Source organism: Dendrobates tinctorius, unplaced genomic scaffold (genome assembly GCF_039654945.1).
Source record: "Dendrobates tinctorius isolate UK_male_01 unplaced genomic scaffold, ASM3965494v1 ptg000044l, whole genome shotgun sequence".
Lineage (NCBI taxonomy): Eukaryota > Metazoa > Chordata > Amphibia > Anura > Dendrobatidae > Dendrobates > Dendrobates tinctorius.
In genome coordinates, this window is record NW_027361712.1 from 1,474,034 (window position 1) to 1,489,560 (window position 15,527).

A 15,527-nucleotide genomic window follows, 5' to 3' on the forward strand; every position below is an offset into this window, starting at 1 on the left:
GATTTGTGACTGCTAGACAGCTTGAATACATGTGTGGATTGTCTGTTTGTTAGGGAATTCCCACATGTATTCAGCCTGTCTACAAGTCACAAATCATGCAGATAAGAGGATGAAAACTAAATCTCCGAGCACGCCAAAATACTCGGAGACCACTCGAGCGTGCTCGGCAAAACCCGAGCAACAATGCTACTTGCCCATCACTAATTCTAACCATTTAAATCAATATACACACTTAATTACAAATGATTTTTATCATCCCAAGGTTGGCATCAGCACCAGAAAAATGTGCCTACAATAAAGGAGTGTTGAGTAGAGATCAGTAGGGTAGACAATGAAGGACCACTGATTTTTCAAGCTTAGTTACACAATGCTCTTTTATCATACATTAATTTTATTATTTTTTCTCCCCATAGGTGATTACTGCTGCCTTTTATAAGGCAGGATCAGTTATGCACTTTTTTGATTCTGCTAATATGTCACCGCATTGTCCAAAGAAACTGGGGCATTTTAAAACATGAGGTGCCGCCAGGGATAAGCGAGTATACTCACCAGGAATCGGTACTCGGCGAGTAATGCGGTACTCGAAGCCTGGCGAGTATTTCACTACTCCCCCCCCCCCCAATTTTCGGCACAGTCCCTGCACAGCCCAGCACAGTCCCGCACAGCCCAGCACAGTCCCCACACAGCCCGGCACAGTCCCGCACAGGCCAGCACAGTCCCCGCACTGCCCAGCACAGTCCCCGCACAACCCTGCACAGTCCCGCACAGGCCAGCACAGTCCCCACACAGCCCGGGACAGTCCCGCACAGGCCAGCACAGTCCCTGCACAGCCCAGTACAGTCCCCGCACAGACCCCGCACAGCCCAGCACAGTACCTGCACAGCCCAGCACAATCACGCACAGTCCCGCACAGCCCGGCATAGTCCCTGCACAGTACTTGCACAGTCCACACAGGCCAGCACAGTCCCTGCACAGCTCGGCACAGTCCCCGCACAGACCCCACACAGCCCAGCACAGTCCCGCACAGTACCTGCACAGCCCAGCACAATCCCGCACAGGCCAGCACAGTCCCACACAGCCCGGCATAGTCCCTGCACAGTACTTGCACAGTCCGCACAGGCCAGCACAGTCCCCACACAGCCCGGCACAGTCCCGCACAGTCCCCACACAGCCCGGCACAGTCCCGCACAGGCCAGCACAGTCCCTGCACTGCCCAGCACAGTCCCCGCACAACCCAGCACAGTCCCACACAGGCCAGCACAGTCCCCACACAGCCCGGCACAGTCCCGCACAGTCCCAGCACAGCCCCGCACAGTACCTGCACAGCCCAGCACAATCCCGCACAGGCCAGCACAGTCCCACACAGCCCGGCATAGTCCCTGCACAGTACTTGCACAGTCCGCACAGGCCAGCACAGTCCCCACACAGCCCAGCACAGTCCCTGCACAGTACCTGCACAGCACAGTCCCCGGACAGTACCTGCACAGTCCCGCACAGGCCAACACAGTCTTCGCCCATTACTCGCATTTCCCATAGACTTGCATTGGACTCGCTACTCGTTGCGAGTACCCGAGTATTAGGAGGTACTCGCAACGAGTACAACGAGTCTGAATACTACACTACTCGCTCATCCCTAAGTGCTGCCACATGGGCTTAAAAAAAACCATTTTATAACCATATCCACAATGTGTTGATTTTATCAGCAGGCTGGAGGACCAAATTTTTTTTTTTACTACATTGATAACTGACTTATTCATAGAGAGGTGGAGGTTCGATACTTGGTACCCCCACGATCAGCTGTTAACAGTCTGGCAAAAGCAGAATGTACACAGTGTAGGTAGCAGAGCACCATCTCTTCATCACACTGTTTATTGGCCGCTCCCGGGTACTGCAGATCTCCTCATTTAAGTACATTGGTTACTTATGGCCACTTCTGGTGCTGATTACAGGTAATTGGTAGGGTCGTTTGGGGTCGGACACTAACCGGTCTTCTATTGATGATGACCTATCAGTAAGCTAGTTCATCAACATCACTGTAGTGGAAAAATCCATTTAAAAGGAAGGTGTCATCAAAAAAATTTTTTTCAGCAATTGAAAAAATGTAAAGAACTAATGTTAACATTTTCTTAAGAAATATTATCATTTGTTTATATGTTAGTAAAATATGAAAAATAATTTAAAAAGTTTGGTATTTCCACTTTTAAACACTAGGGGGAGCAGCTACTGAAACTTGACACAAAAACCTAGTGTACAACTAGCTCACAGTACTGCACTGCAGTAAATATGGGCTGAATTTGCTCACATTTGTGTGATGTCACTCCTCTACTCCACTTCTGGGTGTTTGCTAAGGGATAAGAGAGGATGACATTTAGGATCACAGTGCTGAGCCATTTTGTTGGCAACTGCAAAATTATACTAACAAGTGGACAGTCACTGAGGATGGCAGGCAGCAAGGATTGTGGGAGATATATGGTGGAGGGAGCAGGTTGACAGCAGCACAGAGTATTTCAGGAGAGCTGTGTTAGTCTATGGAGGGGTCACAGAGGGAGGTATATGGTGGAGGGAGCAGGGTGACAGCAGCACAGAGTATCTCAGGAGAGCAGTGTGCTGGTCTATGGGAGGACAGAGTGAGAGATATATGGTGGAAGGAGCAGGGTGAGTAATTCAGGAGTGCAGTGTGTTGGTCTATGGAGGGTCACAGAGGGAGATATATGGTGGAGGGAGCAGGGTGGCAGCTGCAAAGAGTATTTCAGGAGAGCAGTGTGCTGGTCTATGGGAGGTCACAGTGAGAGATATAAGGTGGAAGGAGCAGGGTGACAAGAGCACAGAGTATTTCAGGAGAGCAGTGTGCTGGTTTATGAAATGCTCTGTGCTGCTGTGAGACCTTCTCTAAGGTCAGCAGACTCCTCTCCTGAAATGCTCTGTGCTGCTGTGAGACCTTCTCTAAGATCAGCAGACTCCTCTCCTGAAGTGCTCTGTGCTGCTCTGACACCTCCTACAAGGTCAGCAGATTCTCTCCTAAAATGCTCTGTGCTGCTGTGACATCTCCTACAAGGTCTGCACACTTCTCTCCTGAAATGCTCTGTGCTGCTTTGACACCTCCTACAAAATAGCACGTTCCTCTGCCGAAATGGGGTCACATGGTTGGTTTCTTGCAGCAAAATCTAAATATGTTGGCTTTACAGTAGCCACCTGGCATCATTTATGGTGATCATCACGCAGACCATGGAAATCCCAGTCTATGAAGCTTATGTGATGACATGACTTTGAGACTCAGGTTGAAGCAAAGGTCATGAGGTCGGTGTTGAGCATTGCCACCAAGGAAGGGTCACCTCAGAGGTTTCGTTCTAGATTCGTGCTCTTGTATGGCCTCAGGAAGTGCTGCATCCTGTTCAGGGCAGAGCAGTGTGACGATCTCCCTACTGTGCTCCAAACAGGTTGGCAGTGAGCTGTGAGCACAGCCTGTACGGTAATACTAATTACAGGCTGCGATCACCACTCCCAACTGCAGATACTTAATCCATACCCTCGCTTCCCAGCAGCTTCTCCACGGCAGCTCCTGTCATCACACGCACTGAGCAGTGTGTGCAATGACAAGGGAAAATAAAGCCCACAGCATACGCTGCGGCCTACAACAAAATGGCCATGATCTCCTCACACAGGAGAGGCAGGAGGAGTGACCTCAATGCAAGAGATGCGTTCGGTGTCCGACTGCAGTCTCTTATGCCCATGGCTTCCATAAGTGAGGTGTGCAAGTGTCGTGCCCAGACACTTATGCCCCCACTAATGAAAATGGCAGCCCACAGTGGCAAAAGCAAAAGTTAATAAATAAAAAACTATGAAGTAGTACATTTAATTTTGAATTAAAAATAATTGATTACATAACCAATAATTATTAATGCAAAAATTAAAATCACGGCACCTTCCCTGTAAAGAAGATCTTAAGATAAATATGATATTGTGTCAACCAGGGTTAATGGGTGTGAATGGGTGGACTGCTCATAAAATGCTTCAGAGCTTGACTCTTTTAACATTGACTCTACGGAAACATGAAGGGGAATGAAAGGTAACATGAAGGTACATATATACAGCAATATATATTTTTTAATCAACTTTATCTAATGTATTTGAAAAATAATCATAGAAACCAGACAATCCATTTATAGTTATGATGTTAGAGTACAAACAATACAGACATGTTAAATTCCGACACAGAATAGTGTACTGGTCATCATCAACTAATCCCATTTAATAAGCTACTACACAATGAGTTATTAAGAACAGGTGGTGCACAAATTATTGTGGTTTCCTTAGTGTTCTGACGGCAACAGAAAATGGGGAGGGAGGAATTTTCACACATTAATCCTCCTGGTTGGATTCTGATTTCTTATCATTTCAATCCGTTTCTCCAGCCTTTCAGCCCATTCATTGCGAAGCCTAGAAATAGAAATAATGGTTGTGGTTTAAATATATTTTACATTTCAATCTTAAACAAGCCCTCCTCCCGTCAAAGTTTTTATCCTCTTAATATATTGCAATCACCATATTATATAGCACTGTGTACTTATAATTGCTCATTTGCCCTTTTACTCACTTAATTCTTTGCATTTCTATTGAGTCTATGACATCACTTGATTAAAAACTTTAAAAACTGACTAGCTGACTCCTTCTAATCTCTATGTAGAAACAGGAAATATCTTTTCCCTGCATGAGTCAGCATTAGAACTACAATTCTACATCACTGCAAAATCCCTGGCTGAAGGAGGAGCAGACCAGCTGGGTCAGGAGGGGGATGATGCGTGCAGGTCCCTTTTTCTCTTTTTTTATCACATTCAGCAAAGTGGACCCCAAATGCTTGCAGGATATTATCATTAAAGGACTAGTCGTCTTGTGCCATGTAGTCCTTTCTCACTTTGTAACTCCACCCCCACCATTGATTGGAAGCTTTCTGCTTATGCACAGTGTTCACAGAAAGCTGTCAGTCATTTGCATGGGGTTATACACAGCTCATTGCTAGATCTGCAGATTAAAAATGGATTTTATCAATACTGCAGCATGCATACTTTTCGATTAGGCGGGCTGGCCAATACACTCTCAATGCCTCCCAGTGTGATTACCCCTCATGTGAAACCAGACGTGTTTGGGCTTGGCTGCAACCCGAAAAATATAGTGCAAAAAAAATACAAAAATAGTGAGGTATTAGCTGATATTTTGGCCAAAATACGTAAGCTTGTAATCTGAGCCAAGGGTCTCCACACTTAGGAGTCCCTACCCTAATCTAATCAGCAAAGCTACTAAAGAAGACTCAAAGTCTCCAAAAATTCAATTTAAACAGCAGACAAAAAGGCAGCAACACTTACCTGAACAGATAATAGAGCAAATGCACTACAGGGTGCAGCCAGCCCATAAAGCAAGATGTTAGCAACACAGGTGCAAAATACCAGATTAACAGCCACTCTCCACCTACCCATTCCTGGAGGGGGTGACTGCCCAAGTATACAAATGCACAATAAAGGCCTGCATAGGGTGTTGTTCACACAAGCATTTAGGATTTAGAACACCACAAGGGCCCATACATCAGACCAACATGTGGACACGGGTGGAGTGTATGGTGTAGGGGGGACGCAGGTCGAAATTTTGCATCGGGTCCCATCAAACTCTAGTTAAGCCACTAGTATTTGGTAAGTTTTTGATGTTGCAGATTTTCTGCAGCCTTTCTGCTCCTATTCGGTAAATCAGGTTACTTTTTTCATTGAGTTTTGGGTGAGTTTTTTTATACAAGTGTCATTATTGTGTTTTTATATGCAAATATCCTTTTCAGAGAGGAAAAGAAGAACTCTAGTGCCACCTATTCGCACCTATCGATCCCAAAATTCAATATCACCCCCCCCAACAAGCATTGCCACATGCCACAGCGTTTTTGTCTTTTTGGTATCTCATATTTTACATAAAGCTGCTTTGTTTTTTATGCTTTGTTATTAGAGATGAGCGAGTTTGCCTTTTTTAGGGTCGAGTCGGGTTTCATGAAACCCGACTTTCTCAAAAGTCGAGTCGAACAAAATCGGCCGACTATCTGGAAAAATCGAAGGTCCGACTGAAACACGAAACCCAATGCAAGTCAATGGGGAAGCAAAGTCGGCAGGGAGTGGAGGACAGTAAACACACCTACATGCCGGACCGCTTCTTTAAAGTGCGTGAAAATAATAATAATAATCTTTAATAATAATCTTTATTTTTATATAGCGCTAACATATTCCGCAGCGCTTTACAGTTTGCACACATTATCATCACTGTCCCCGATGGGGCTCACAACCTAAATTCCCTAACAGTATGTCTTTGGAATGTGGGAGGAAACCGGAGTACCCGGAGGAAACCCACACAAACACGGGGAGAACATACAAACTCCTTGCAGATGTTGTCCTTGGTGGGATTCGAACCCAGGACCACTGAGCCACTGTGCTGCCCTCTAACTCTCTCTCCCCCCCGGACGCTGCACATGTCATCTCGTTGCCCACAGTGTATGTCCTTGCTCAGTGGCTGAAAAAAGTCACGTGCAAGTATTCTGGGAAATCCGACTTTGGCGCTCGTTTTGCCTACCGCATGGCTGACTTGACGCTGTGGTCGGCTTTCGGTCGGCGAAACCCGACTTTGCCATAAGCCGGCGACTTATGGATCTGGCCAATCTGTTTCGCTCAACTCTATTTGTTATATTTGGTTTTGACAAAACTTTATTGAAACAGTCATGTGTGGATTACCATATATACGTTTCTTAGCATTCGGAAATGCACTAAAACCACATGTGTATTTCACAGGCAGATTTTCTGCATTTATTGCAATTTTATGGGAAAAAGCTGCCCATAAAAGTCAGTGTACCTAGAAAAGGAATTTGGCTTGTTATTGACTTACAAACGCTCTGCAGGTCAGGTTACAATGAAAAAAAAATTGCACAGTCAGCATGAGATTTCTAGAGAACCAATCTTCTTTGCTAGAACTATAAGGCGCTGCATATTTTTGCATAGCGAAATTATGCAGCGTCAAAAACTCATCTGAGGAACTTAACTTTGCAGTCCAATAGCTCATCATATTGCACAATTCCACCTGCTTTGGAGGTAGAGGTGGATCCCATTACCTTTTGGACCCTGTTTGACTGCACAGGTTGCACCAATTGTATGTCCGCCCCTGCTCTGGACCTGAACCAGTTAATTTTTCTTATATCCAAGACCTGTCGAGATAAATATTCCAATTATATCACAGTGGAGCACTCTTGAGAAATGTGGTTAGTAAGCATTCTTTGTTTTGACATTATTTCCAGTCCTGTGGTTTCTTTAATTAGGAGTATCTCTGGCACCTGGCACTAATAACATATAAAGAAATGGATGAGGCGTTTTATTCTACTTTTATTTAGAATTTAATGTAAAAAATACATAACCAATATTGCATCATACATGCTTTGGCAGTATTATAATAGTCTCTAACACATAGAGATGCCCTGACCCATGAAACAATAGTGACGCTATTCTGTGCAGTTCTTCTAATGATTACTAGCAAGGAAAATTAATGGAGAAAACACTTGCTTTTGTTCTGTTTAATCTGCTGTCAAAAATTCATCATATTGAATATTAGTCAGGATTAAACCAGAATAAGAAGGCCTGGCGTGTCTGACGTCCACCTAGAAAACTTCAAACAAGCTAGCTTGTCTGTCATTAATTATTTTTGTTTGTTCTGTCTCGGCCACAGCAAAAAAAGGTAATCTATACTTAGCAGAAACCATTTCCATTTGACTAAAATGAAACGAGACACTTTTTTTATAGTCCCAAATGTGTTAACTAATCATGGAGTTAATTAGAATTATTTCGCCATGCAGTTGGAAAATATGCTTAGCCAACAAATGTATTTCCGTTTTAAGCAATTCATATTTAGTATCAGATATTGTTTTCCTCACACACCTGAACTTCACGCAAGGTCTCTAACAAAGGAAAAAGTCTGTACAGTCATGAGCCATGGCCCAAAGTGTTGGCACCCTTTATATTGTTAAAGAAAATGATGTATTTCTCCCAGAAAATTATTGCAATTACACATGTTTTGTTAGACGCATGTTCATTTCCTTTTGTGTGTTTTGGAATAACACAAAAAAACAGAAAAAAAGACAAATTGAACATAATGTCACACAAAACTGCAAAAAATGGGCCGGACAAAATTGTTGGCTCCCTTTAACTTAGTATTTGGTTGCACATCCTTTGGAATAAATAACGGCAATCTATCACTTCCTATAACCATCAACAAGCTTCTTACACCTCTCAACTGGAATTTTGGACCTCACTTTTTTTTGCAAACTGCTCCAGGTCTCTCGTATTTGAAAGGGGCCTTCTCCCAGCAGCAACTTTAAGATCTCTCCACAAGTATTTAATGGGATTTAGATCTGGCCACTTCAGAATTTTCAAGCGCTTTGTTTCCATGGATGTCTGCGTGCTTCTTGAAGTATATTTGGGGTCAATGTCCTTCTGAAAAACCCATGACCTAGGCTGTAAACCCAGCTATCTGACAATAGGCACTAGATTGTGATTCAAAATCCTTTGGTAATCTTCAGATTTCATGATGCCTTGCACACAGTCAAAGCACCCAGTGCTGGAGGCAGTAAAGCAACCCTAAAACAGCTTCATACCTTCAGCATATTTAATTGTAGGTATTGTGTTCTTTTTTTTATAGGCATCATTCCATTTTCAGTAAATAGTAGAATGATATTCTTAACCAAACAGCTCTATCTTGGTCTCATTTGTCTACAAGATGCTTTCCTATAAGGATTTTGGCTTACTCACATGAATTTTGGGAAACTGCAATCCAGCTTTTTTATGTCTCTGTGTCAGCAGTGGGGTCCTTCTGGGTCTCCTGCCATAGCATTTAATTAAATTCAAATGTAATTCGCACTGACACTGATGGGCCCTGACCCTGCAGGACAGCTTTAATCTCTTTGGAAAATTATTAGGACTGTGCCATGACTGTTGCCATGTGTCCCAGAATCATGGGCTCCTTCCCTGTCCCTAATGCAAGGGGCACCTTAGCTCACCCTCTTCTCCTGATTACTTCTGATGGTGAAGATGCTGGGACCACATACCTTGCCTTAGCTCCCGAATCCAACTTCAGTTGGTACCCTTCGCTCACCAAGGGAAGAGGGGAGTAGTAGCATTCCGGAGTAAGAAGGTAATACGAACAGAGATAACAAAAAATACCAGGTGAAGTTCTTCTAATCTGCAGGAGTAGGAGAAATCAGACTCTGTGGTCTTCTGGCTCCTCTTTGTCACGGTAAACCCGTAACAGTACCCCTTTTCTACAATCTTGGCTATTTGAAATTCCAAATTTGCATGTGCAATGACTAGGGATGGCGATAGCGGTGATGATACCGAGGATGCAACATAGTTTTTGAGTAGAGATCAATGAAACACATTATGAATACTAAAAAAAGCAAGGCGAAATGCTACAGGATTGATGACGGTCACAATCTTATGAATCAATGACCCAGTTTATAAGAGGGAACATTCAACTTAATGTTCCTTGAGGACAACCACACCAAGTCACCAACACACAGGTCTGGACTGACCGGACATCTCCGATCAGCCACACTCTTATATTTGGACCCCATCATCCTCAAATTATCAATAACTCCTTGCCACACAGACATAATTGATGATGAAAATCGTTCTTCTTCAGGTTTCCAGCAGATTAATTCATATTAAAGGAGCAGAACTGAGCGTGTGTAGGGTTGGTGGGGGGCGAGCTGGGGGGGTGGTCCCTCTTCTTACCGCGCAGAGACGAGACAGAGAAGATGGAGGCAGGTACTGGGTACAACAGGTCCAAGTTTATTTCTGCACGCCATCCGTCTGACGGCCCTCGCAACACATCGCCATATCGCTCTCTCTCGTACCTCCGCATCCAGAGCCGCTTCACGACACAGCACAGAACCTCACTCATGGCCCTCTATATCCAGAGCCGCCTCACACACCGTGTTTCTCGCCGGGGACGTATATATACGTCCTGTCCTTTCTCCTTACCTGACGTAGTTACAGCTTCCGACACTGTGGCTGCCCTAAGCCAAATCACCAACAGTCCGTTCACTGGTCAGACGTCGTACTCTACACGGTGTGCCTATTCCCTTTTAACTCGTCTCTGTTGCGGTGTACCTGTCAGGACCACCCCCCTGTTGTTCTCTCTCCTCAGTCCCCCTGGTCTGGATTCACCTCACAGCGCACAGACTGTAGCAGTCCTCCTGTCACTGGAGCTCCCCCTGGGGACTGGAACTTTCTGGAACCCTCCCTCAGTATTTATAGCTAAACCGGTTCCTTGAAACTGTCACTGTCACCACGCCCCCCATGACCAACGGTTTCTAAAGCCCTAAGCTGATGTCAAGTCCTTTGCTCACACTCCTCCCTGCCATCTAATGGTCAACCCAAGGTACTGCACGTCCACTACACTTTCCTAGCTGTTTCCCTACTGTAATAACTGACACCTACCTACACTGTGCAAACCTTTCCTTCTTCACTCTGACTAGTCCGTCCGTCCGTCAGGTCACCTTCCCTACACGTGAAACCTGAATGTCCCCAAAAATGCGGACTTACCAGTAGACTCATGACAAGGATAATTTACTGCAAAATCAGCTAGAGGTAAGTAGGTAAACCAATTCTCCTGATCCTCTGACACAAAACACCTAAGATAGGTCTCAAGATTCTGGTTAACCTGTTCAGTTTGCACAATAGACTGCAGGTGAAATGACAGGAGGATCCCCAAACGAGTGCAAAATGCCCTCCAAAACTTGAAAATAAACTGCATCCAAGATACAGATGAAAATTTTAGCCAAGGTCTTGGCGTTAGGTAAAGCGGGTAGTGCAATAAAACGTGACATCTTACTGAATCTGTCCACCACCACCAAAATTACAGTATTACCTGCCGACATGGATAGATAGTGATAGAATCAACCGTAAGGTCTACTAGGAATCACCAATGGTTGGAAAAACCCAGACAGACAACTATGAGAGGTTTTTGAACAGGGACAGACACTGCAGGTGGAAATATACTCACAGCCATATACTCAAAGACATCCTGATGTACCCCTGACCACCAAAAACACCAAGTAAGAAAAGAAGATCTGTGGTTGCTTTATTATCAGGATATCAGGCCAAGACCGAATCATGATGTTCACTAAAACCTCTCAGATGGAGATTCACAGGTACAAACAGTTTACCTAATGAACAGGCAGCAGGGGCATCCCCCTGAGCATCATCAACCTATTTTTCAAGATCGGAGCATATAGATGCAATAACAACCCCCTTTGTAGTATAGGAACAGGTTCACAATTATTTCCACTCCAATGTCATAATTTCTCTCCACAGATGACTTTTTTTTTTAGAAAAATATACACATGGATGCAGTTTACCAGGAGCACCCTGTGACAATACAGCCTCCACCCCCACTTCTGAGTTGTTAACTTCTACAATAAAAGGCTGAGTGATGTCAGGCTGTATGAGAATCAGTGCAGATGCAAAAACACTCCTTCAAGGTATCAAATTCCCCCCTGGCCGGACTGGACCACTTGGAAAAGTCTGTCCCTTTCCTGGTTATATCTGTCAGCGATTTAGCTACTACTAGTGTTGAGCATTCCGATACCGCAAGTATCGGGTATCGGCCGATATTAGCGGTATCGGAATTCCGATACTTAATTCCGATACTTTTTTCATATCGGATTCCGGGATCGGAATCGGAATAGGAAGTTCCCATCATGCTATGAGCCTGCTTGCTTTGATTAAGCCAATGGGAATCCTCCGAAGTGTGGGCACATCCTGTTAGGCATGTAGGCATGTTAACTATTGGCATGGCTGTGATTGGCTGCCGAAATGATGTCATGATGCACTATAAAAGCCACCGCAGCCGCCATTTCTGGTCACTCTGCTGTGAATTCAGTTAGGGACAGGCTGCTGTAGAAGACTGTGAGGGACAGTTAGAAATAGCGATTCCACCAAACATCTAGTGCTTTACCCAGGCTACATAAACCACCACTGTAGCCTTCTTTGCCCTAGCAGCAGTGTTCACAGCTGTCTGCAAGGGCTGTGTGAGTGCAGCTCACGCTGTGGAGTGGGTCCTGCAGCCACGTCAGGCTGTAGGCCACCCAGTGTGATCACTGCTGCCTCATACATCTTTTATTTTTTGAGCTGCATTTTTTACATAATTTCAATCTAGTGTGCTTCCATCCGTATCCATATACGTTGGTTGCAAACACTAGTAGTAGACAGCGGAGCCTTTCTGCAGCCTTTCAGTGCTAGTGTCCACTTTGCTGCACTGTTCACGGCTGTCTGAGAGGTCTATGACTGTGTGTGAGTGCAGCTCACGCTGAGTAGTGTGTCCTGCAGCTACGTCTGGCTGTAGGACGCTCAGCGTGCGTCACTGCCTCACACATATTTTTATTTGAGTGCAGCTCATTTTTTCTTCTATTAGTGTGCATCCATCCGTCTCCATCTACGGTGGTTGCAAACACTATATAGGAGTACACAGCGGAGCCTTTCTGCAGCCTGTCAGTGCCAGTGCCCACTTAGCTGCACTGTTGACGGCTGTCTGAGAGGTCTCTGACTGTGTGTGAGTGCAGCTCACGCTGAGTAGAGTGTCCTGCAGCTACGTCTGGTTGTAGGACGCTCAACGTGCGTCACTGCCTCACACATATTTGTCTCTGAGTGCAGCTCATTTTTTCTTCTCCTATTAGTGTGCATCCATCCGTATCCATCAACATTGGTTGGTTGCAAACACTATATAGGAGTAGATAGAGGAGCCTTTTTTCTGGCTTGTGCCCTGCCGGCGCAGCCAGATTAGTATTACCCAATTTTTTTGGAGCCTCATCTTTTGCATTGTAGGTTACCTGCCTGCATTGTAATAGCTCCAAAAAGTTGGTGATACTATCAGTTTCAATTCTTTGTTCTCATACTTTGAGTTTGTTTCAAACAAAGAAACCACATAAAAAGTTAACCAAACACTACATTTTGAACTTGTGTAGGCCACATCAGCTCCTATTAAAGTCTAGTCCACACACACACACTTCATAAAATTAGTGTTTCTTGTACCTGTAACCAGCTGTTCAGGAATAAGCACACTAAGGCCCCCCTTTGTACTTTTTTGCCTATCTTAAGCAGTCTTGCAAGATGAAGAAGGCAGGGAGTAAGGCGCGGGGGCGTGGGCGTGGGCGTGGAGTTTCAGCAGGGAGAGGACGTGGGGATTCTGCAGGGAGAGGACGTGGGGATTCTACAGGTAGAGGACGTGGGGATTCTGGGCCTGCTGCGGGCACCAGTGGATCAGCATCCCCCAGTTTTAGCAGGCAACAGTCCTTTATGCGCAGCTTTGTAGGACCTCAACGTACCCCACTGCTGCGGGAGGAACAAATTGAAGCCGTTGTCGGATGGATGGCAGCTAACGCATCGACTTCAATTACTTCCGCATCCTCTCAGGGTCAGAGCACCGAAGAGCAACCATCTGTCTCTTCACCACCTGCCAAAGTGCCCAGGCAGTCAGAGAGACATGGACAGGAGCCATCACAGTCTCTACTTCTGTTCTCGGAATCTGTTGGCTTGGAAAGAGGGGGCCAGCCAAGCAGCATTCCTGAATGTGAAGAAGAGGGAGTATGCAGTGATGCGCAACTTCTTTGTCCCTCTGAATCTGAAGAGGCGAGTGGGCCAGTGCCTATGGTCAGCACACCTCAGTACGCATCAGATGATGACGAGACTCAGTTGCCACTTTCTGGTGCGTACGGTGCTGGCGAGACAACCCCGGAGAAGCAGCTGTTTGAAGAGGGGAGGGAAGATGATGAGGTCCTTGACCCATCATGGCGTGAGCAACAGGAAGGTGGTGGGAGCAGCTCGGAGGAAGAGATTCCCCTACCGGCCAAAACAGGAGGCAGAGGGAGGGGGAAGACTTGGTTGCCTGTACCCTCCACTTCGGCACCCGTTAGGAGCATTCCTCCTTCCAAAGGCAAACCGGGCGCTCACAAGAGTTGCAGTGCGTGGTCCTTTTTTGACACAGTTGCAGATGACATTTGCTTTGTCAAATGCAAGCTGTGTCATCAGAGAGTCAAAAGAGGGAGAAATGTCAGCAACCTCAATACCACAAATATGTGGAAACATGTGCGCACCAAGCACGAGTTGGAGTTGCAGAGACACCCTGAAGACGTAGGCCAACGTACAGCACCACCTACCACCTCTTCAGTTCGTGTTGGGCCCTCTTCCTCCAGCTCACACACTGCTGGTTCGGCTTCCTCACAGGATCGCCAAGGAAGAACCTCTGCCACTGTTGTCCGGAGACCCTGTCAGATTCCACCCATAACAGCACGTTCCCATCCATCACAGCCATCGGTAGCACAGGCATGGGATAAAAGGCGCCCTTACTCGGCAAACCATCCCCGAGCACAGTCTCTGAATGCTGGCATTGCCAAACTTCTGGCAGTTGAAATGCTGTCATTCAGGCTGGTGGACACTGACACCTTCCGGGACTTAATGGCATTGGCAGTCCCCCAATACAACGTGCCCAGCCGCTTTTATTTCAGCAGGCGAGCCGTCCCTGCCCTGCAGAAACATGTTGAGGGCAAAATAAAACATGCGCTACTAAACGCCGTTAGTAGCAAGGTCCACCTGACCACCGATGCGTGGACCAGTAACCATGGACAGGGACGATACCTTTCCCTCACTGCCCACTGGGTCAATGTTGTGGAGCCGGGTACGGATCTGGAGAGTGGCGCTGTACGTGTTCTTCCAACGCCACGGATTGCAGGACTCCAGTCTGTACACATAGACTCCTCCTCCTACTCAAGTTCCTCAGAAACAGCAGAGCAGGAGCCTGTTACGACCGATATGAGCACAGCCGTGGCCAAACGTCAACAGGCTGTACTCAAATTAATTTCTTTGGGGAATCGAAGCCACACAGCGCAGGAGCTCTGGAATGCTATCAAGCTGGAGAGCGATGTGTGGTTTGGGCCAGCGAATCTCCAGCCGGGCTTGGTAGTGTGTGACAATGGCCGAAATCTGGTGGCAGCTCTTGGCCTAGGCAACCTCACACACATCCCATGTCTGGCACATGTTCTTAACTTGGTCGTGCAGAGCTTTCTGAGGGACTATCCGGATCTTGCTGCACTGTTGCACAAGGTCCGCATAGAGTGCGCTCACTTGCGACGTTCCAGCACGGCAAGATCGCGCCTCGCTGCTCTGCAGCGACGATTTGGCCTTCCGGAACATCGCATCATATGTGACCTACCCACCCGGTGGAATTCAACGTTACATATGTTGGAGCGGTTGTGTGAGCAGCAGGCAGCAGTCATGGAGTACCAGCTGCATCAGGCGCAAACAAGTCGCACTGTGCGCCGTTCACACTTCAGCACCATTGAGTGGGCCTCTATGAAGGACATCTGCCTCGTTTTGCGTGCCTTCGATGAATCCACGCGGATGGCGAGTGCAGACGATGCACTAGTCAGCATGACTGTCCCCCTTATCTGCCTGCTTCAACAAACA

General features: G+C 46.2%; 1 protein-coding gene across 1 annotated transcript in view; it reads right to left on the reverse strand.

The window, feature by feature from the left end:
* Positions 1-4,086: 4,086 nt before the first annotated feature.
* Positions 4,087-15,527, reverse strand: part of LOC141089041 (protein FAM240B-like) — a 52,863-nt gene continuing 41,422 nt past the window's right edge. The window contains exon 2 of the mRNA XM_073575310.1: positions 4,087-4,437. Within this exon, the coding sequence (XP_073431411.1) occupies positions 4,353-4,437 (85 nt within the window). The 3' untranslated portion in view covers positions 4,087-4,352. The remainder of the gene's footprint in view (positions 4,438-15,527) is intronic.